Here is a 24641-nt window from a genome sequence, read left to right on the forward strand (position 1 = left end):
GGCTAGTTGTAGCCTGTTTACTGTCCAGGGTTGCATTTTCCCTCGGACTCAACGAGGGATCCCACCTCTACCCCCTCAAGGGGAGTGTCCTGGAGCATGAGACTTTGGGTCGGGGGATAGAGCTGGGGAGGAGGACCAGTACCTCGACCAGGCGGCCTCACCTGCTATGCTGAAGAGGGGCCTTGTAGGGTATGGGATGATTCGAACGGATAGACAAATAAGAGGGAAAGAAGCGGTCGTGGTTAAGTTAGGTACCATCCCGGCATTTGCCTGGAGAAGTGGGAAACTACTTCGATGATGGCTGAGGTGGGAATCGAACCCCTCTCTACTCATTGTCTTCCCGTGCCTGAGTCGACCCCGTTCCGGCCCTCGTACCATTTTTCAAATTTCGTGGCAGAGCCGGGAATCGAACCCAGGCCTCCGGGGGTGGCAGCTAATCACACTAAAGTGAGGTTGTTACTTCTCAGAATTGAAAGCGGGATGCTGTGATAATAACCATGAAGTAGTCATGTCTCTCAATTATCTGTGGTTGTTTATTGCTGTCGTATTTAACATTGCCAGCATGTATCAATGAAATTTAACTCGTAAGAGCAGACGTAGACTGAGTGGTTCAGACGGTAGAACGCTAGCTACTGGAGCCGAAGTTGATGGCTTCAAGCACGACTCTGTCCTGTGGTGCTCCAGCCTCGAGTCGGTAGAGTTACCGGCACATACAAGAACTCCTGTGGGACAAAATTCTGGCACATTGGCGTCTCAAGCGTTTACACTCGTACAGGAAATAGACAGAATATCTCCAAGAGAGATTCGCCTGTTCCACCTATCACAAAGGTAATAATTTCTTTAAGTAATATGATACCATTCTGAGTCTTGTGTAAAGAAAGAAATTCAATTGAATATACAGTATTTCATTGGCAAAATAGTTAAGAGTTGTATTGTTATCGGCTAATGCCGCTCTTCGTATTCAAATGTTGCATTGTTAGCTACCTATGGTCGAGGGCAAAGGTTATAGTGTAGTCAAGAAAAAATCAGCTCATTCCTGTATTCCGATAACTTAATTGTAGTTCTGAGTAGGTCAAGTCTCCGGCGTAATTTATACTTCTTTCAGCATTTAAGAGCAGTTGCCATTTCTGTTAGCTTGTAGAAATAAAACGAAAGTATTTTCTAATAAGGATTTAGTCTTAACTACATTTCCGTTGTTTAAATTAACCAATTGTACTTAAGATATGTCTAAGCGCAGTTTAGAATCATTGTAGTGTAGTTATAACATTAAAAATATCGTGATTGCAGTATCATTGTGCAATATTTGTCTGGTAGGGTTAAAATCTCTCTTCTGTTAGCTCGTTGGTAGAAAAAGAATAATAACTCGACTATATAAGTACCAAGTATTTTAGTCTTATGTCCAGTTCTGTTGTTTCAGTTAATCTGTTATAATTAGGATACGCTTAAGTGCAGTTGAGAATTGTAGTGTAGTGATTTTATAACATAGTAACTTGCCTGCTATATACGTATGTTATCCTTGTGTTCGGTAAGCCTTTAGATATTTCAGCATTTAACTATACGGCAGTTTTCATTTCTATTAGAACATAGTAGGGCATAATAATAATAATAATAATAATAATAATAATAATAATAATAATAATAATAATAATAATAATAATAATAATAGTCCGCCTCTGTGGTGTAGTGGTTAGCGTGATTAGCTGCCACCCCCGGAGGTCCGGGTTCGATTCCCGGCTCTGCCACGAAATTTGAAAAGTGGTACGAGGGCTGGAACGGGGTCCACTCAGCCTCGGGAGGTCAACTGAGTAGAGGTGGGTTCGATTCCCACCTCAGCCATCCTGGAAGTGGTTTTCCGTGGTTTCCCACTTCTCCTCCAGGCAAATGCCGGGATGGTACCTCACTTAAGGCCACGGCCGCTTCCTTCCCTCTTCCTTGTCTATCCCTTCCAATCTTCCCATCCCTCCACAAGGCCCCTGTTCAGCATAGCAGGTGAGGCCGCCTGGGCGAGGTACTGGTCATTCTCCCCAGTTGTATCCCCGACCCAAAGTCTCAAACTCCAGGACACTGCCCTTGAGGCGGTAGAGGTGGGATCCCTCGCCGAGTCCGAGGGAAAAGCCAACCCTGGAGGGTAAACAGATTAAGATAGATAATAATAATAATAATAATAATAATAATAATAATAATTGTACCGGGAGGTACACCTCAATCCCGTATATTTAAACGAAGCGCCTTGAAGAACGCTATCTATCATAGAAAAGTTAAAACATCTAGTACAAGAAGTTGGGACGTTGATCAAAAGATGTCCGTACTAAATGATGGAGTAATGTGTTATTTTAAAGTCTCCTAAACTGATTGGATTTCTTTGTTTTGTTTTGGTGTATCACTGGTTGCAACAACTATTTCAAGAAATTTGGACTTTTCTCCACATATGTCTCTATGAAAGAACTGAGGTCATGCACTCTGGTGCAAAGTGAAATAAGTAGAAATTTAAAAACGTTTTGTGTTTATAGGTTTTCTGAACTGAATTGACTTTCCTCATTTTGGATACTTCAAGGTTTGCAACACTTCCTTCTCATCCCGCCAGCTTTGGAGTCTGGCCAATCACAAATTTTCTGTATTTATTTTTCACTCAATCATAGGCTTCTTGTAACTTTTGTTTATCCAATAAAAATAAGAGGGTGTGTCCGGATTTAGTTCAGAGCCTTCTCGAAGCTTCCTCTCGAGTATAAAAGCTGTCACTTTTTCAAGTTAACTTGTCTTATTGACCGCCGAATTACTGAGTGTGTGTGTTAAGAGAGGAGACGGGGGTCCTCACTCTTCGGCAGGCAGAACATCAGCCCAGGTAATGGCCACCGGTTTGTTTATCTCTGTAGTTATCTCCGCAAGCTGAACTCGAGGGGAAGGTTCCAGTCTTTAACTATGCAACAGTCATCCCTAAAATGTAAACTTTCTTCCTTCTCATGTAAAATTTCATGCAATTCCTAAGGACTTGAACTGTGAATCGAGGATAGAGAGTGCGTTACCCTCTCGAATTACCCTTCAATTAATCTTGAGGTGACTACGATTTGGTAACCGTTTTCCTCTTGTAAATCATAAATTAATTTGTCCTTCTAGTCACCTCAGTAGTGTGGGATTAGCCTCTGCATCGTCGGGCTGCTAGCCCAAGTAGGGTTTTAACCTTGTTTCTTAGGAGCGCAAGTGTACGCCTCCATACATTTTTGAGTTTGGGCCAGTAATTTAACCTGTTCTTTTTCACGAAAGCCCAGTAGAATGGGTACTAGATACCCTGTGTAAACTAAAAGGTAATTCATATGGTATTATAAAGTGCAGGATGTGCGTAGAGAGGCCTGAAGGTGTAACTGTATTGAACAGAGCCGCTCTTTTCCGACTTTTAATAGTTAATGGTTGCCTTGAGTTGGCCGTAAGAGCTCAGGAGCGCTGTCTCCTTGGTAGAAGTTGTAGAGCATGTAAGCTCTTTTGTTGTAATGTAATAGATATTTGTGTACTATTGAGTAGTGTCTTTGGAAGGCCGTAAATTGTAACTGTTGGAGCAAAGTGCTCTTGAAAATTGTGTTTTGGGAGATTTCTCTACTTGTCTACCTAACTAAACGCAACATTAGCGATGTTGGGACCTTGTAAATTAGGAGCTTGAAGCTCAAAATTGTAAATGACCAATTCTTGGTTTTCATAACTTACATGAAAGATGGGCGAAGTGTGTAGAAGCCGATGGCCAATATTTTGAATAAACAAAAAATGAGTTTCCGTTGAAATTTACGTGTTTTCTTTACCACAAAATTTGGCAAAAAATTATGCATACACATGGTAACAGAGAAAAACGATACTAATTTGTTACAATACAATGTTTTACTTCAGGCAATTCTTTTTTTTTTGGCTAGTTGCTTTACGTCGCACCGACACAGATAGGTCTTACGGCGACGATGGGACAGGAAAGAGCTAGGAGTGGGAAGGAAGCAGCCGTGGCCTTAATTAAGGTACAGCCCCAGCATTTGCCTGGTATGAAAATGGGGAAACCACGGAAAACCCTCTTCAGGGCTGCCGACAGTGGGGTTCGAACCTACTATCTCCAGAATACTGGATACTGGCCGCACTTAAGCGACTGCAGCTATCGAGCTCGGTACAGGCAATTCTTATAATATTCTTACCGCATACCTTTGATTAGCCTACTTTTTTGTTCTCCTTGGCCACTTTTAGGTTCTTCTTCCTTCTTCTGGCTATAATTGTCATCTCTTCCATTACTAAGTCTGCTTTATTAAAGACAATTTCATTCAACACATTCAGAATGATCACTGAGTTGTATCCTGACTGAATGTTTAACTTCTGCAGCAGTCTAACCCTGGCAATATCTTCATCTTTAAATGGTACCATAGCATCATAGAACTCTAGCTGTAGTGTTTTAGAATCAACGACAACTGCTTTTGGAATTCTGGACCACAGAACGTTTTTTTTTAATTTTTATTTGTTAGTTGCTCTACGTCGCACCGACACAGATAGGTCTTACGGCGACGATGGGACAGGGAAGGGCTAGGAGTTGGAAGGAAGCGGCCGTGGCCTTAATTAAGGTACAGCCCCAGCATTTGCCTGGTGTGAAAATGGGAAACCACGGAAAACCATTTTCAGGGCTGCCGACAGTGGGGTTCGAACCTACTATCTCCCGAATACTGGATACTGGCCGCACTTAAGCGACTGCAGCTATCGAGCTCGGTCAGAACGTTATTGAATGCTTCGTTAGCATTACGAGTTTTTCGATGTACACACTGTTTTAAAAGATCCGGGTGAGCTAAAAGTCAATGTCAACTACCACATTACAGGACCAAAGCTTACCACTTTCACATATTTTTGATTTCACACGTCTCCACATACATTCTAAACGTTGCTGAGAATTAAATAATTTCTTTGAAGAACTTGATGGACCTGTAATGCTTTCGTCAGGTCCAAGTTCAACATGGAGGTGTTTTCTGCAACATGAACCTTTACCACATTTGAATCATGCGCATTTCACCTAAACGAACCTCATTTACACGGTGAGCTTTCCATGTATAACTACTTCACTTATACTGTACTTTCTTTTACCAAAACACAATATCACGACAACACGACATGTAATACGATTTTGTAAACACAAACAAACGATATCAGAACTTTTCACAGTTACCAACAAAAAAATGTGCGCTTAACCGAGGAGAAAGGGAGTGAGTTCAGAAGTCTATCTCTAAGAGTTTCCTAATTATAGGTTCATATGTAAAACTCTGTAAACGTGGGCGTGTCCTTCCAAAGAGCACCTTCGTGACTTGAGTGTCCTTAAATACTCCTTTTTCACAATGATGGCATTTTTACAACGAAGTTGTACTCTCTATACTGTAAATATCTAGAAGGCCAAAAATACCACTTTCGAATGTTTTCACCTTTTATTTAACCTTCTGCTTTTCTTTTCCTTGTCCCTACGTGAGTACCAAATCAAATTCTAACTCGATTGTTTTCTTGACGGAGCCTTAGTTTGTGTTCGTCTGCCCTGCACCTACCTAGGCTAATCCAAATCAAAGCAATCAGAAACTACGTCAGGACGTCGGACTATTTGATGTTTTTACTTGTATAAATGGACCGAGGAGGAAAACAACTTATTCAAAATATACAGGATGTTTAAACATTCAACGGAAAAATATCAGGATGGATTCCTCATATAGAGGGAGGAAAACTTACGACATGGGTACGGAAACGCATAATTGCAGGGTTATCGGTCTTTTTAGTTGGTTCGTAATCAACGGCAATCCAATACGCGAAATACCTTACGTGTCTTCAAAGGTAAACATGTCCAGGGTATTAAGTCAGAAGAGCGTGCATGACATTAGTCTTCATACTCGGTCGTGCAGGTGTGGGAACAGAATTACTGTAAGTAATGTAATACTTATATATTTACCAGATATTATAATACGAGTTCAATCATGGCTGAGAAGTGATATTATGGATGCGGAAATGTTTTCACGGACCTGGAATGATTGATGTAGACAGGATATGAACGATAGAAGGGGGAGTATTCATACTGATGAAAGAAGAATTTTAAGCTACGAAAAAGTTAATGAAATTCTTAATGTAAGGCTCATCTCTAAAGATAATAGGCAACTTGATGTTTCTGGGGTGTACAGATGTGGAAAAGATGGCGCTTACGCTGATGCGGCATTATTTGATAAAATAATCAGCTATGTGGGAAACGACACGGAATGGAACTGGATTTGGGTGAGTGATCTCAATTTGCCAAATGTCAATTTAGAAGGTAATGCACATGACAGGAAGCACGACCAATGAATTGCAAAGAAGTTAACATGGGAAGGAAAGCTGAATCAGAAAGTGATGAAACCAACTAGATGGAAGAATATTCTGGACATGGTTCTGGTCAAATCAGATGAGCTCTATAGCGAAACTGACGTAACGATAGTATAAGATGTCACGAACCTGAAAGTAAATGCGATAGAAAGAAATGTTGTAAAAGTAGGACTGTTAGGCCGTACCATATGGTTGACAAGACAGGCATGAGGGAGTTAAAAAAGTAGTTATGATCAGTGGAAGAAGGTAAATCCAAATGTAAACATCTGTGGGATGTGTTGTTGAGGAATGTGAAAACAGGTATGTACAGGTGGTAAATGGAGTGAAAAGTCGGGTAGTGATTTTCACAAATAGGAAAAGTCCTTTTAGTTTTAATTGGGTTGATGCGGTGAATATTTCTCACGGGGATCACTGTAAGTACCTTGGTGTTAATATAAGGAAAGATTTTCATTAGGGTCATCATATAATCGGGACTGTGAATAAAGGTTACAGATCTCTTCACATGGCTTTGAGCGTATTTAGGGGTTGTAGCAAAGATGTAAAGAGGAGGGCATATAAGTCATTGGTAAGACCACAACGAGAGTATGGTTTCAGTGTATGGGACCCTCACCAGATTACTTGATACGAGAACTGAAAGAATCAAAAGGAAAGCAGCTCGATTTGTTCTGGGTGATTTCCGAGAAAAGAATAGCGTAATGAAAATAATGGAAACTTTGCTCTGAGAAGACTTGAGAGAAAGGAGACGAGCCGAACGACTAGGCGCTATGTTCCGAGCTATTAGTGGAGAGACGGCGTGAAATAATGCTAGTCGACGAATAAGTTTGATTAGTGTTTTTAAAAGTAGGAAAGATCACAAATATAAAGATAACGCTGGAATTCAAGAGGACAAATTGAGCAGATATTCGTTTGTACGAAGAGGAGATAGAGACCGGACCGGAAAAATTTACCAAGGGAGATGATCGATAAATTTTCAGGTTCTTTGAAATTATTTAATTTTATAAAAACCAATCAATCAATCAATCAATCAATTGATTGATTGATTGATTGATTGACTTTATAAAATTAACGAGCCGCACGAAGAGTCAAAACGAATTTCAAGTTCTCTGCAGGATGGCAGTTAAATCATTCACATTCCTCCAAAATGTCTAGTTTCACTTGTTGACGGTTAAAATACAATACCGTACGTAAAATGTTCACTGAAGGCAATAATTGGGGACACTCAACTGTTTGGGGTTCGAGATGTTCATTTACATCAGATTTGTTTTAACAGGTCCTTATAAAAATAAAAACGATTTTTCAAATTATTGTCCACATAAGGATCTGTCCACTTGGTGAAGGCTTTTTCGTTAGGGGAGGTTTCATTGTAATTTAAATTCTACTGTGATGATGTGGATTTTTTACATGAAAAGTCACATTCTTGTAATTCGGATTCCTCATTTAACTTGAAGTAACGCGGCTAAGATCACGATATCAACATTAATACATAACTACATGCTTGCTTCCTTGTTTCAAATTTTACTTATTTTGACCATGAGCCATTCTTGGAACATACCGAAAACCTAAATATGATCACACTACATTGCTTTGAGGACCTACCTTCTGGGACACAGTGTAAACTGCACCTGTACAGCGAGGTCGGCGCCATTCAGCGTCACCCAAGCGCTCGAGCTGGCTCCAGTCCTTTCCATGTCGCCGTGCCGCGTAGTAGCGCCACACAACAATGGTCATGGCAACAACAAGCGCCAGTCCTGTGCCAGTGGCAGCTCCCAGTACCGCGGAGGCTACCATCCTGGAACAAAACGAGTGGCCACCTATTGGATACTCCTAGGCATACAGTTGAAAGAAAAGTTACAAATACAGCTGTATAATACAGAGATTGGGTCACAGGTAGCTAAGGGAGAAGATGATCCACAGTAAACTTGATTGTGAGTTTGCCGAAACGGTTCGAATTAATTTCTTCTGGGAGCTTGGCGTACCTACGTTCAACTAAATTTGACTAAATTTGAAGTCGTAGGCTAGGAAGGCTGCCAAGACAAAAGGTCTGTCTTACAGATCTATGACGAAGATGCTCTGCATTATTATTATTATTATTATTATTATTATTATTATTATTATTATTATTATTATTATTATTATTATTACATCTGCCTGTCTTCAAACAGATCTTATTGTACAGGAGTGAAAGGTAGCTGGACTGTGGATATATTATTAATAAGTTGGAAATAGCAGACTTGAAAGCAGCGAAAGTGATTATTGGTACAAACACGTGGGAACAATAACAGGAGGGTACTCGGATTTTTTTTTCTAGTGGCTTTACGTCGCACCGACACAGATAGGTCTTATGGCGACGATGGGATATGAAAGGCCTAGGAGTTGGAAGGAAGCGGCCGTGGCCTTAATTAAGGTATAGCCCAGCATTTTGCCTGGCGTGAAAATGGGAAACCACGGAAAACCATCTTCAGGTCTGCCGACAATGGGATTCGAACCCACTATCACCCAGATTCAAGCTCACAGCCGCGCGCCCCTAACCGCACGGCCAACTCGCCCGGTGGTACTCGGAATTACGAGATAAAGGCTAAATCAGAAATTAACTCGACGAATGAAGCTGTGCGTATAACCCGACTTCGGTGGTAGTGATGGAGTCATGTGAGGCAAACGGAGGAGTTTAGGTTTCATAAGATCGAATTAGGCTACTTGGGGCCCCTAGGAAGACAATATTTTGCGCCCATTATTTTAACATGGATGTAGCACCATGTACATGTGCACGTATATGAATAATAATAATGATAATAATAATAATAATAATAATAATAATAATAATAATAATAATAATACAAGATACAATAGTAAAGCTGATTTTGAGTTTGAATCCCGCTATTCCACGTGACTGTAGTGTAATCTAACTGAGAAAGGTAACATCTTACCAGGTCCAGGAAATTCAAAATATTTTCACAAGATGTCTCCACTACTGATTTTCTAGTTCTACCTAGTGTTATGTTCTGTTACTAACTTATCGAGATCGGGCGAGTTGGCCGTGCGGTTAGGGGCGCGCGGCTGTGAGCTTGCGTCGGGGAGATAGTGAGTTCGAACCCCACTGTCGACAGCCCTGAAGATGGTTTTCCGTGGTTTCCTATTTTCACACCAGGAAAATGCCAGGGTTGTACCTTAACGAAGACCACGGCCACTTCCTTCCCACTCCTAGGCCTTTCCTATCACATTGTCGCCATAAGACTTATGTGTGTCGGTGCGACGTAAAGCAAATAGCAAAAAAAAACAAAAAAAAAAAAAACAAATATATATATATATATATATATATCGAGAATATTTATGTTTGGAAATTGGTAACCTGATAACTCTTCAGTTGTTTATTAGTTATGTTGGAGTTGTCACCACTATTCCAAGATTTATCAACCAGTTAGATTCTTTCTTATAATGCTAGTGTCCACCAATAAAACTGCTCGTTCCATAATTGTTTTACATATATCAGCCAGCCCCTCTATAAGTACTGTGAGTTTTTGAGCTGGGCGTCTATTTGCATCGTATCTTTGAGTGTTCTACGTAACTGAGGAAGTCTTCCTCGGGAGATCCTCAGGCGGGGGTGGCGTGAGAAGGTGGCATCACAAGGTAAAGGCAGAATTTTCATCTATGTGAACATTATTTACGTGTGAATAAAGGGAAGATTCCAGCGTTCCCTCTTAGCATGTAACGGTCAGATTGACCTGAGTTTACTTTAATGTAGTTCTTTCCTTTCTTTTATAATTAAAATTTAAGTTTTCTAGGCAGTGTTCGGACTTAATATAACCATCTCTGATGGATGTTTTTAAAAATGTAATGACGCACGAGTGTGTGCCATGGTTTCCCCTTTTCACTTTGTTTCCTGGTGACTAAGTTTTCTATTTTTAAAATTTCTCTTCACTCCTTTCGAACTTTAATTTCGTCTTTCTTATTCACCGAGTAGTATGGCTTATCCACTCAGCCATGGGGGCCTTATGTCCCCTTAGGTATTTTCTTTGGTCTTATCCTAGAAGTGCTTGTGAGTTTCCAGCCTCCGTTTTCATTTCATTTCATCTTACACATTAGCATAGAACCTATAACACAAGCCGCGCTTCTCAACTTAGACTTCGCCCAGGCATTTGATAGAGTTTCACATAAATACTTGTGGTCAGTACTCCGTAAATTCGCCTTCCCCCGCAGACCAACAGCAACACTGCAAAGTCTGTATCAATGAGCTACTTCTGGAATACAAGTAAATGGTTACCTAACCAAACCGATACAAATTAAGAAGTCCATACGACATGGATGTCCGCTGTCAACCATTTTATTTGCCCTAAGCATCGAACTATTTATAAGACAACTAGTGGATCAACTTCCAGCTAGGACAGTCAAAGATTAGTGCACAAGTGTATTCAGATGACGTCTCCGTTATAATAAGTAACGCATCTCAGATCGACACACTAAAAAACATCATCCAGACTTATGAACTATACTCTAGTGCCCAATTAAATGTAAGAAAATCGGCACTGTTGCAATTTGCCGCCTGGCCACGAGTAACATCATGGATAGCCACCGTCGACAGGATCAAAATGCTAGGCATTACTTTTTGCAACAACTTCCAAGCCATGATCACGGAGAATTGGAGCAAACAGCTACACATAGTGCGGACAGCGATAAATGCATACCACCTCCGACATCTAAATGTAATACAAAAGGTATGGGTTATTAACACCTTCATACTCAGTAAATTGTGGTACCTCGCTCAAATTCTTCCAGCACCCACAGTTATTTTGAAGCAAATGACGTTGAGCATGGGGTATTATTTGTGGAAAGAACAACCCTACAGAATAGCAAGAACGCAACTATACCGAGAAACCTCGCAAGGCGGACTAGGTATTGCCTGCATCGAATCCAAATGCACTGGCTTACTAGCACGCAACTTAATTCTATGCAAGACATCACCCAACAATAACCATGCAAAATCAGTCTTGAATTAGGTCCTGAATGATAATGACAGTTTCCCACATGGCGGTCAAACAACGGCACCTCTCAGACGAATTATCGTCTTCATAGAAGGACTTTCTCAATACAACCACCAGGCTCGCAAGGCAGAAATAACAACGAGGGAATTATACGCATGCATAATGACCCAACACACAAGGTCACCTGCCGTACAGGTTAAGTACCCCTTACGGCGATTGAATATGGTATGGCGTAACGTTCATAACAAGTGGCTACCCTTGCACTGGAAGGAGGCACTGTGGTTCTTAGTACATGAAATACACCCTACTCGGGACAAACTATATCGACACGAGCGACCCGACACCAACGTCTGCGAATACTACACACAAACGGACACCCTCTATCACCGTATCACATCCTGCACAAGAGCCGCAGATGTATGGAGCTGGACTTTTTCAAGGATCTGTCGTCTATTACAAATCACACCGCAACCAACCTTACAAGAACGGATCCTGACGTTGGAATTTTCCGCACAACAAACAACACCATAGTGTGGGTGACAGCAGCGAGTGTGTACTACATCTTCCATCAGAGGAACCAGCCCACACAGACAACAGTCACTGGATTCCTCTCTTATATCAGACGGTAACACTGGTCCTTGATACAAAGTAAACGTTTAATCCCGGCTTTCGGTAAGTGTCTAAATCAGTTCTGAATATAAGTTCCAGGTTTTCAGTGGAAGTGCATTAGTGTTACCAAGGATATCCCATACAGGGCGTGTATGCAAGTGTCACTGAAGGTTGTTGGGAACATGAAATTTTACTGACCAACTTAAAAACAAATAGTTCTATACACTTACAATATTTCTCGAATTATTGAACTGAATTACATTATGTAAACAATAAACAAAATTAAAAGAGGTAAAACCAGTTTGGCAAGAATCTTACGTAACATCTCGTGGCATTGTATCGGTAGCGTTAAGCTGTTGTGGCATTACATTTGCTCTTAAACATAAACAGAAACCAGTTTGGCAATTATGGCGCGTAACTTGCCTGTCGCCGAAGGAAAGCTATTCTTTCATACGAACAAGGCATATTACCTATTCTAATATCATCCTCTCCCTTTGCGGTAACTTCCGAGGATTACTAAAAGTTTGATATACTGTATAGCGGTTCCTCACATCGTTCTCTATTGCTACAAGAAATATCTGCACGTATACCCCTTACAACCTGTATATAGCATCGGAAAGGGCTGTTCTGTAGCCTTCCCAGTAGGGGTTAATCCGCTTAGGCATCGTTGCAGCTAATGTCACGAAACTCTACACACACGTTCTCAGTAGAGACGTGAATCATCACTTCCCGTTTTCCCGTGCTCACGTTGGTAACAAAGCCATCAGCGGCCTTCAAACTCGTCACCAGAAATCCCGAACGGCCTTCTGTAGTCAATACATTTTAGAAGTACACGCTGCCAGTTTTTTTATTTATCTATCCCTCTATCACGTAACAATAATATCATATATTTACGTACATAAAGTAGTAATTGATTGCTGTAGTTGTATGTGGAACGTGGTGTATATAAGCCATTGATTACAATGAAACTTGGTCGGATTATCATTTAAGTCATGAGAACATAGCTATACGCCTGCCGTTCTTACATAGGCTGCCTTTAGCATGACTAAACGAGTGATTCTGAACAGGAATCCGACATTTTTCTAGCTTGAGCTAATAAAATATTGTATTAATAACATGAAAATTCTCAGCCTTTTCCAGCCAGTCCCACCTCCGCTTTGTCCAGCACAAATCTTTCATGCGGTAACCGGGATTTGAACCACGGAACCCAGCGGTGAAAGGCCATCGCGCTGCCGCCTGAGCCACGGAGGCTCTGTACTAATAACATGAAAGTATATTATAGATGACCAAGTTTTCATACTACATTGCTCAAAAGAAGTCGTACATTTCCTGGTATAGTGCACATTTTAATCTTCTATGAACATGCACATTATACATTGCGAAGCGAAGCGAAATAAGTTATTTCATTCCTGTCACAGCAGTGGCAGACGGGCCGTCAGCTGAACGAGCAGCACTTTGGCCGTAGAGGGAAAAAAGTTTGGAGAAACAAAGCACACGTTGAAGGTATGTGTTGTACATATATAATGCAGAAGTACGTGAGGTTGGCGCAGGGGTTAGGCAACCACAAGGGGACCCCAGGAGAGAGACCCGCCATCGCACCCCCCGAGCAGTTAAACCCTCACTAGGTCCTGTTTATTGGAAAAAGAATGAACATGGGTTTGCGTATCTCGGGCGCGCATACGAGAAAGAGAAGGAGTACATAGCATTACAAACTAGAGATTTACATGTATGGTGATGGGACAGTATACGGGTTCGATGTGAAGTTGAAGGAACTAGGGTAGTGTTGCGACAGGAGATAGTAGAGGGTGGTTGTGATGTTGGTTATTGAGGTGGCGAGATGACGAAGGAGGTCCAATATCGGGAGAGGTGGCAAAGAAAATGGGGGTTGCAAAGAGGGTAGGTAAACAGGTTGCGTTGGTGGGGAGGGTGTCGGGGCGGGTGGCGGGCTGTGAGGAGGGTTAGGAGAAGGGGAGCGTGCGATACGGGGTGGGGAGCGGAAGTGCTCCACTCGGTATGTTCGCCCTTGGAGATGGGCGCCGTTGGTGATCAGGCGGTCTACGTCGGCTGTAGATGGGAGTTGTAGGCGAATCATGTATGTTGGGCCATTGAGGTTGAATATACGATACGCACGACGGGCCGGGACGCCTCCAGTTGGAGTTCAGTCAGTATGGTCCGTTCGGTGATAGCTAGATCGACGCCACGGATGACACAGCTCATAGAGGAAGACGTGTGATGGGCTGTTTCAGCGGGTGCTTGTTCGTGAGAGGTTAGTTGAGCTGTAGTGGTGTCATCCGGGAAGTTGGCAGAGGGCTGATGGGGACTGGGTATAGAGGCAGAGAGGGACGCGGCGGGTGTGGACATAATAGGAGAGAGGTGGCTACTCGTAGTAAGAAAGGTAGAAATGGACGGGGAAGTATTGGCAGTAGTAGTGATGGTGCTGGCAGTTGTAGTAGTAGTAGTGATGAGGATGGACGTTGTGACAATGGGGGCTGGAAGGGGAGCCTGAGAGTAGATATAGGGAATGGCGGAAGGATTAGAGTGCATTTGCTGATAAATGGACTCCGGAGGAGACGCCACAGCATGAAGTCTGCCATTGATGGTTATGCCGGTGGGTACCAGGGTGTCTATGTCAACTGGATAACGTAGGTAAGCCAGTACCAGCGTCGAAGGGCGTAACGTTGAACGATCCTGGACCCGGGTAATTTTACAGATGGAGGAGCCAGACTTGTGAAGTTAAGCGAGGATGAAATGATCGTCGTAGGTGATGTCCACGCCAGTGATGAGAGCGAAAGCCATGGTGGAGGTGGAAGGCGACAGCCAACTACGCGTCTGCCTATTTATTGTTCCTTGGGCCGGCTGAGTTGGCGATGAGCTGAGGGCCAGCCAGCCGAAAAAATGATGAGGCGGGTCGTGAGTTTGTTGGATGACATTGCGAAGGACATATACAAAGAAAAACAGCAGTCGAGGGTCGATAGATAAGGGTTGGTACATGCTGATTTCTCTGCTGCTATACTTGTAAACAAAAAAGTTGTGGATAAGAAGGGGCTGCATGCAAGGCAACATTCAACGAAAAGATAAATCTAATGCAGGAGTATATGATTCTACTATGAATTTAGTTGCAAAATTTGAAATAATCTCTCACACTGATTAAATATTTACTGTAGTTGTTGTTCCCGTCGTTGAAGGATTAGTCGTGCATCAGTACTGTCCTCTAGCGGAGATGAATAGTAGCAGTAGAGACAGAGCATACTTCAGCTATCAAGGTGACGCGTTTCAGTCTTGCAAACAAGATCGTCTACAGAGCAATATCAGTGAAACCTCTCACTGACAATATTGTAAGTCCACTGTAAGCGGACTAAGGACAGAAAGACCATGCCAGAAGTGTTAGTTCATTCCAGGGCCTCCAGAGTCAAGGAGAAAGATGTTGAATACTCAACTACGAAGGGCAGACATGGCTTACTCAGTACGTCTCATTTTTTTTGGTAAAATTATTGCCAGAGAGGGCGACACCCTCTAGGTGGCCCGCCCCACCCCTTCAGGGTGGGGAATGAAAACATTGAAACAACATAAGAATAAAATTATTGAGATATTCTATAGCCTCGCAATTGATTTTTCTTGTAAAATCAATAATAATTTGACTGTCATGATGAACGGCGATTTCTCCTTTTAATCTCCCGCCTGAGGTGATCATCTGTATTGTTGAAGCTTCTAGAAAACGCCTATCAGATAAGATCATATCGCTGAGAAGGTTCGTCTTGAAACCGCTACTATTATTAGGCAATTAAAGCCTCCTCGCCCTAACGTCACTTCTAAAGAGAGGCATGCTCTGAAAGAGCTGAAAAGGAACGAAGACGTGGTGGTCTCAGAAACTGATAAAGGCAATCCCCCTGCGGTGATGGATACAGCTGATTACAACAACAATAATAATGTTATTGGCTTTACGTCCCACTAACTACTTTAATAGTTTTCGGAGACGACGAGGTGCCGGAATTTAGTCCCACAGGAGTTCTTTTATATTCCAGTAAATTTACCGACACGAGGCTGACGTATTTAACTACCTTCAAATACCACCGGACGGAGCCAGGATCGAAAAAGCTAAGTTGGGGTCAGAAGGCCAGCGCCTCAACCGTCTGAGCCATTCACTCTGGCTGATTATAACAACAAAATTGAGGAGATCCTCAGTGATTCTACTTATAAGGTGCTGCAGAATGATCCTACCAACACCACTGACAGGAAAAAGAAGCGTCCCTTCTGAAAGCTAGCTCGATTCCGAAGGGCGTATCTCATAGGTTGCGATATCGGGCTTCCATATCACAATAATTTTAACAGTGAGGGCTGCTATATACTGGCTGCCTTTAAGTCTTCAACATCTTTCTCCTTGACCCTTTAGGTCCTGGAATTAACTACAATTCTGACAGGGTCTGTTTACTACGGAGTGAAAATTGCCGGGTACACTTATTGCTCTGGAGACAACCTTGGTTGCAAGATGAATAGCCTATATGTCTGCTTGTAACAATACCGCGTGGGCGAAATAAAACAGACGGAGAAAATATTTACAATAGGACTGACGCGTGATTTACCCCTGAAATGAACATCACAGGAGTGCGACAGGCTTCGGCAGTCGGCACAATTCCTATCCTCACCGCAAGAAGGGGGCTTCATTCATTCCATTCCTGACCCGGTCAAATGACTGGAAACAGGCTGTGCCAGGCTGAGTAGCTCAGACGGTTGAGGCGCTGGCCTTCTGACCCCAAATTGGCAGGTTCAATCCTGGCTCAGTCCGATGGTATTTGAAGGTGCTCAAATACGTCAGCCTCGTATCGGTAGATTTACTGAAACGTGAAAGAACAAAGTACTCCTGTGGGACGAAATTTCGGCACCTCTGCGTCTCCGAAAACCAAAAAGGTAGTTAGTGGGACATAAAGCCAGTAACATTATTATTATTATTATTATTATTATTATTATTATTATTATTATTATTATTATTATTATTATTATTATTGAAACAGGCTGTGGATTTTCATTTTCAACAATAGGATTTTGTTTGAAATGAATATCTGAGATATATCCGTACCAAATTTCAGTTCAGTTCGTCCTGTAATTTTGGCGTTAATGGGCAGGAAATAAACAGACACCATGACATTTTCATTATTTTGTATTAATTATATTATAGTTTCGTATCTTGAATTAAAACATAGTGAATCACGTGCAGCACCCATGGGAATGTCCGTGTAAAATTTCACGAAATTTTACCCAGCGGTTTACTGAAGACGAGATGTCGCTCAGAAGATGGCTGACACACAGGGACGCGTTCCTAGATTGCTACGACTGGGTGACTAGATTGAAACTCAAAATGCATACAAAAAAGTTTTAAAATGTCAAAATGCCTAAGTGAACGTGAACTTATCTACTGGTATGAAATAAATGACATTCGAATTAAGCCTGTTACTCTGGTCAAAGGTCTTGGAATAATTCATGACAGTAAGCAAAATTCTATTATCATATTGACCATATAAATCCCTTTCCACGAGGTCCCCTGGAATTGTTTTCGGATTCACTGAACTTTGGGACTTAAATGCCCTAATAATAAATAATAATCGTATGGCCTCAGCTACCGGGTGCAGACATTTCAATTTGACGCCATCTGGCTGTCTGCTCGTCAATTTCGACGTTCCGTTTTACCCTAGGCCCACTAGATGGCAGACCGAGTAAGCAGAAACTCTCTTGGGCGTCTATGGCTGAGATTTGATGAATTTTGTCGGGTGAACACCAAATGTATCACCAGAGATCTTTCACATGCCAACATCGTATGACATGGAGTGCCGATTGGACTTTTTCCGCCCTTCAAAAATCCGACTACCTCTGCCGGGTTTGAACCCGCTATCTTGGGATCCGGAGGCCGACACTCTACCACTGATCCACAGAGGCAGCTTTAAATGCCCTTAAATTATACTTCTGGGATTAAGTCCTTTCTATTACTGATTTCTGTTCTTCATTTGGTCTGGAGCTGTCACTCTTGGAATAATTCATGACAGTAAGCAAAATTCTATTATCATATTGACCATATAAATCCCTTTCCACGAGGTCCCCTGGAATTTGATGAATTTTGTCGGGTGAACACCAAATGTATCACCAGAGATCTTTCACATGCCAACATCGTATGACATGGAGTGCCGATTGGACTCCAATGCACTCCAATGCGTACATTTTGAAATCTCGTAATTCTGTCCTGAGGCAATTTCATACCGAGGAAATTATACTATCCCCACACATCTTAGACCTGAGTAAACGTCTGCAATACACAGATAGAATTTTCATAGAATTTTTGACGGTACTTTTACATGCACATCATTTTCCATTGAATGTTCATGGTCGTAGAATCCTTAATAGACCACTACTGTATGTTTCGCGTGTGCGACTAACACTGTAACAACTCTTCATATTCTACCGACTTCGAAGAACAACAAATACCCTGCACGAAATTTGTGCTTTTCAAAACTAAACTGAAATATGTACAGATTAAGGAGTAGGCTCTTAATTTTCTATTGACAATTAACAATCACTACTGATCTGCAATTAGGGCAGTCGCCCAGGTGGCAGATTCCCTATCTTTTTCTTTCCTATCCTTTTCTTAAATAATCGCAAAGAAATTGGAAAATTATTGAACATTTCCCTTGGTAAGTTATTCCAATCCCTAACTCCCCTTCCTATAAAAGAATATTTGCCCCAATTTGTCCTCTTGAATTCCAACTTTATCTTCATATTGTGATCGTTCCTACTTTTAAAGACAGCACTCAAACTTATTCGTCTACTGATGTCCTCCCAGGCCATCTCTCCATTGACATCTCGGAACATACCACTTAGTCGAGCAGCTCGTCTCCTTTCTCCCAAGTCTTCCCAGCCCAAACTGTGCAACATTTTTGTAACACTACTCTTTTGTCGGAAATCAGCCATAACAAATCGAGCTGCTTTTCTTTGGATTTTTTCCAGTTCTTAAATCAAATAATCCTGGTGAGGGTCCCATACACTGGAACCATACTCTAGTTGGGATCTTACCAGAGACTTATATGCCCTCTCCCTTACATCCTTACTACAACCCCTAAATACCCGCATAACCATGTGCAGATATCTGTACCCTTTATTAACAATCATATTTATTTGATTACCCCAATGAAGGTCTTTTCTTATATTAACACCTAGGTACTTACAATAATCACCAAAAGGAACTTTCACCCCATCAACACTGTAATTAAAACTGAGAGGGATTTTCCTATTTGTGAAACTCACAACCTGACTTTTAACCCCGTTATCAACATACCATTGCCCACTGTCCATCTCACAACATTATCGAGGTTACCCTGCAGCCGCTCACAATCTTGTAACTTACTTATTACTCTGTACAGAATAACATCATCTGCGAAAAGCCTTATCTCCGATTCCACTTCTTTACACCAGAACTTCACTAATTATCTTTCCTTCTTCTTACTGGACATTTTCCTATTACGTGGAGTCGTTACTTTTATGGCTTGGGCCTAATTTTATTGTCATATACCTTTCCTGACGCCAGTTCTACATGGAGCAATATATTTATTATTGCGTTTTCTGCGGTGGCTTGAAGTGTGATGTAGTATATGTAAATGAAGATGGGGAGTACTAAGAATAACACAAACACCCCGCCCTCGAGCTAGAGGAATTAACCAAATTACCCGACTTGGTTGGGAATCGAACCCTGCTCCCTCTAAACATAAGGCCGTTACGCTGACCGTTTAGCCGAGTAGCTAACAGAACGTTATTAATGACATGGACACGTTTATACCTATTTTCCCTTGATTCTTTCTTTTTATTTAATTTCTAAACAACTCGTTAATATTAAATTGCCTAAATGTTATATCCCATTGTTTGTTTTATTAATCATCATCATCATCATCATCATCATCATCATCATCATCATCATCATCATCATCATCATCATCACTACTGATCTGCATTTAGGGCAGTCGCCTAGGTGGCAGATTCCCTATCTGTTGTTTTCCTAGCCTTTTCTTAAATGATCGCAAAGAAATTGGAAATTAATTGAACATCTCCCTTGGTAAGTTATTCCCATCCATAACTCCCCTTCCTATGAACGAATATTTGCCACAATTTGTCCTCTTAAATTTCAGCTTTATCTTCATATTGTGAACTTTCCTACTTTTAAAGACATCACTCAAACATATTCGTCTACTGATTTCATTCCACGCCATCTCTCCACTGACAGCTTGGACCATACCACTTAGTCGAGCAGCTCGTCTTTTATATTGTTACATAATCAGTGAAAAATGGCGTACATCGTACCTGTATCTGCATAGAATAATAATAATAATAATAATAATAATAATAATAATAATAATAATAATAATAATAATAATAATAATAATAATGGCTTTAAGTCCCACGAGCTACTTGTACGGTTTCGGAGACGCCGAGGTGCCCAAATTTGCTCCCACAGGATTTCATTTACGTGCCAATAAATCTGCCGATGAGACTGACGTTTTGAGCACCTTCAAATACCACCGGACTGAGCCAGGATCGAACCTGTCAAGTTGGGGTCAGAAGGCCAGCGCGTCAACCGTCTGAGTCACTCAGCCCGGTATTATCTGCATATGCTTAAATAAATAAATAAATAAATAAATAAATAAATAAATAAATAAATAAATAAATAAAGGATAGAGGGTGAAGATGACATGAAATGAAAAGGCGTGTGGCTTTTAGTGCCGGGATTGTCCGAGGACAAGTTCGGCTCGCCAGATGCAGGTCTTTCAATTTGACTCCCGTAGGCGACCTGCGCGTCGTGATGAGAATGAAATGATGATGAAGACGACACATACACCCAACCCCCGTGTCAGTGAAATTAACCAATTATGGTTAAATTTCCAGACCCTTCCGGGAATCGAACCCGGGACCCCTGTGACCAAAGGCCAGCACGCTAACCATTTAGCCATGGAGCCGGACGAGGGTGAAGATGTCATTACGTTACTCTTCAAACCATTTTGTACAATCTATCTCGCATGTACTTAAAACTTAACTATGGCACGAAAGGGGTGAGGGAGAACATCCTCTATCGGTTGTTTGCGTCACAATTGCAAGATCTATCTACCGCCTGCTGAGAGCTAATTCATTGATAGAGGAATGAAAGAGGGAAAGTGATCGGCTTAAGGCGGAGAAACAGGTTAATAAGAGTGTGGAAACGAGCACAGTCGCTCTCTTTCTGATGGATATCACTATTATGGCCTCTCCAGCGGATTGGTCGCCTAGCAACAGCGACGTGGAGCGTGGGCAGTGGACGCTACATATCAAATGGTTGTTCTGGTGACGTATCTGTTTCTGAACAAGTCTACCACACGACGTTAATTCGATAATTAGATCTAAAGATGAATGAGACGTTCATAATTCCGCTGGTGAAAGCGGTTTTAACTTTTATTTCTGTATTAGAAACCAAAGACAGCAGTATTTGTGTGAGTGTCATGTCCAATGTACAGCAAGGAGTGCCCGGATCCTTCACAGAATCTCCAGCTTACTAGCTTTCAGTTCACAGTGCACCAGGTTTGATTACCTACCGGGTCGGAAATTTTAACTATGTACATTCAATTCCTCTTGCTCGCGGACTGGTTGATTTTCTTCTTCTTAATATATCTCTCTTAATCTCCATACAACACACCGCACTAACAACTTGTATGATTCAATATGTATATATTAAATAATCTGACGCCCGACTATATCGGCAAATCGCGAAACGTTTTTTGGAGAAGTATTGTAAAACACAATCAGGTATGAAAGATTCACCCGAGTCACTTTATGTTCGGGCATTTCTGTCTGTATGGAATGTGTGCCCTCAATGTAATTCACTTGATATCTCCAGAATCGTACCATTAACACCAATTAATTATTGTACTCCAGTTATTAAGTAGCACAACTATTTCTAACACAATGAGAATATAAGAAGTGTCTTATTTAAATTATTTAGGACAAGCATAGATCTACCGGGCGAGTTGGCCGTGCGCGTAGAGGCGCGCGGCTGTGAACTTGCATCCGGGAGATAGTAGGTTCGAATCCCACTATCGGCAGCCCTGAAGATAGTTTTCCGTGGTTTCCCATTTTCACACCAGGCAAATGCTGGGGCTGTACATTAATTAAGGCCACGGCCACTTCCTTCCAACTCCTAGGCCTTTCCTATCCCATCGTCGCCATAAGACCTATCTGTGTCGGTGCGACGTAAAGCCTCTAGCAAAAAAAAAAAAAAGAATAGATCTCTCCGGTAATAACAGTCTTACAGTTACGAGTAAGAACCAATGTAACTTTTACACCGAAGAAAAAGGAAACACATACAAGTGTTAAATAATCCAGAAGTTGCAGCAATAATTGGTCTCTTGTAATGAACCTGTTCAACTAATTCGTAAGTAAGAGAAATAACATCATTTCTGTACGCATTTGTAATCTCAACCACACGAAATTTGGCCGCTAGCTAAAATCGAAGAATCCGCCACATTGGGGACTTACCAATCAGGGTAAACCTATTCAGTACTGGTCATGCAACGGAAACATACATATTACCTGACTTGTAGACATCATTAAGATCCGCATAACCTATAAACAACAAATTACTCAGTAAATTGTTTCTAGATGATAAAAGAGCAGCTATCTCTCCGATAACCCCGTCAATAATATACCTAATCGATAAGTGGAGGTAATACGACCTGCTCAAACAGTGGGGTGTAGCAGCTTAGTCGGGCTGACCAGTGAAATAATATCTCATCCATTAAAACGGATGGATAGTGCTAAATACTGTAGCTGTAAGTTGAGGTTCGAATCCCAGCCTCTACATTTTTCTATGTTCAAAGTAGTAGTTATTATGTTTGGCATTACTAGCCGTTGCACGATGCCATGGAGGAGTTGACTAAGTGGCCACTAATGGAATAAGAATATTTCACCGTGGTGTGTTAACGACTGTTAACAATATTTTTACATCAGCTGAAACATATATTTTCACGTGGAATTCAAACCACCCCGCGAGCTCTAGTAACAACAACACCAACAACAATATCAATATAACCATATGGTATGCTGTTATTTTATGTTATTTTCCCGAAAATCAAGGGCCAGATCCCTAGGGTCATCTTGGGATCTTGGGGTGGGTCAGCCAGTTCTCCCTCGTGAACCACACGTATATGGCGGCTGTCATCATCTATTTTAAGAACCTTCCAAGAGTACTCATTTTATGAACTGTCCTAATCATTTATACACCCACTTTATTATACCACAGTATTTTACAACTTGATACCCTGTTAGATCAAGATTCAACATGCAAAAGGGTGTAATATATATGATCTATGTATAGTATGATATACAGTAGTAGTAATCATATAATTATGAATAAGTAAAATAAAATAAATGAAATGATAAATATATATTGTTTGCTATTTGCTTTACGTCGCACCGAAACAGGTAGGTCATATGGCGGCGATGGGATAGGAAAGGCCTAGGAGTGGGAAGGAAGCGGCCATGGCCTTAATTAAGGTCCAGCCCCAGCATTTGCGTGGTGTGAACATGGGAAACCACAGCAAACATCTTCGGAGGTGCCGACATTGGGATTCGAACCCACTATCTCCCGGATGCAAGCTCACAGCTGTGCGACCCTAACCGCACGGCCAACTCGCCCGGTTATAATTAACTGAAATGTCCGGAATTTGGGCGCCAGAGTTCACCAAAATGGATCCCTCGAATGTTGATAGATCTTGATAATTCTCTTTCCCAGGGGGTGTACATAAAGCTGGGTACTGAAACCGATCAAACAGGTAGAAAATGCACCTAGATTTTCCAATAACTTTACACTAATATGAAATAAACTATCTATATTCTGACCTAGGCTAACCGTAATTTGTGCATTAGTTTTTCATCGACATACAACAAATACAAAGTAGCAATGCACTCAATACATATTTACAACTGCTAGAAGACTCCATAATACATTCAATAATCCTAGAATAAAAAGCAGCGAGCACTGCACTATTATTTGTGGTGATCCCGTTGACGAGCGCCGGCCTTCTACTTATAAATCTTCCGCATGCACAAATGATGAATGGGATATCTACTAACTGATTTTCACAGGGGCACTACTACCAGCAGGCAGATTGCGTCAGAATATGAAGTAGGACAACCGTACGGTCCCTCGCAGCATGTTCCTCAGCTCTACCCATCTAATGCAACCCCTTGGATTAGTAAATATTTACGACCGCATAGTACTAGGCTGGTGTATGTACTAGTGTACAGCAGCACTCCATTTGCTGTCTACATATCGGCAATGGCTAGTGTGTTCTGCAACGACGAATACAGACATCATTTTAATCGGTGGAGACCGGGCGAGTTGGCCGTGCGCGTAGAGGCGCGCGGCTGTGAGCTTGCATCCGGGAGATAGTAGGTTCGAATCCCACTATCGGCAGCCCTGAAGATGGTTTTCCGTGGTTTCCCATTTCCACACCAGGCAAATGCTGGGGCTGTACCTTAATTAAGGCCACGGCCGCTTCCTTCCAACTCCTAGTCCTTTCCCATCCCATCGTCGCCATAAGACCTATCTGTGTCGGTGCGACGTAAAGCCCCTAGCAAAAAAAATCGGTGGAGAATCTGGCGAGAATGCAGCCGAAGATCCAAACAGACGTCTGCCTTCTACACACGTATTTCGCC

General features: G+C 41.7%; 1 protein-coding gene across 1 annotated transcript in view; it reads right to left on the reverse strand.

The window, feature by feature from the left end:
* Sytbeta (Synaptotagmin beta) overlaps window positions 1-24641 on the reverse strand; it is a 924592-nt gene that overhangs the window by 549399 nt on the left and 350552 nt on the right. The window contains exon 2 of the mRNA XM_068226251.1: window positions 7990-8128. Within this exon, the coding sequence (XP_068082352.1) occupies window positions 7990-8127 (138 nt within the window). The 5' untranslated portion in view covers window position 8128. The remainder of the gene's footprint in view (window positions 1-7989; window positions 8129-24641) is intronic.

Source organism: Anabrus simplex, chromosome 2 (genome assembly GCF_040414725.1).
Source record: "Anabrus simplex isolate iqAnaSimp1 chromosome 2, ASM4041472v1, whole genome shotgun sequence".
In the NCBI taxonomy this organism is placed as follows: Eukaryota; Metazoa; Arthropoda; class Insecta; order Orthoptera; family Tettigoniidae; genus Anabrus; species Anabrus simplex.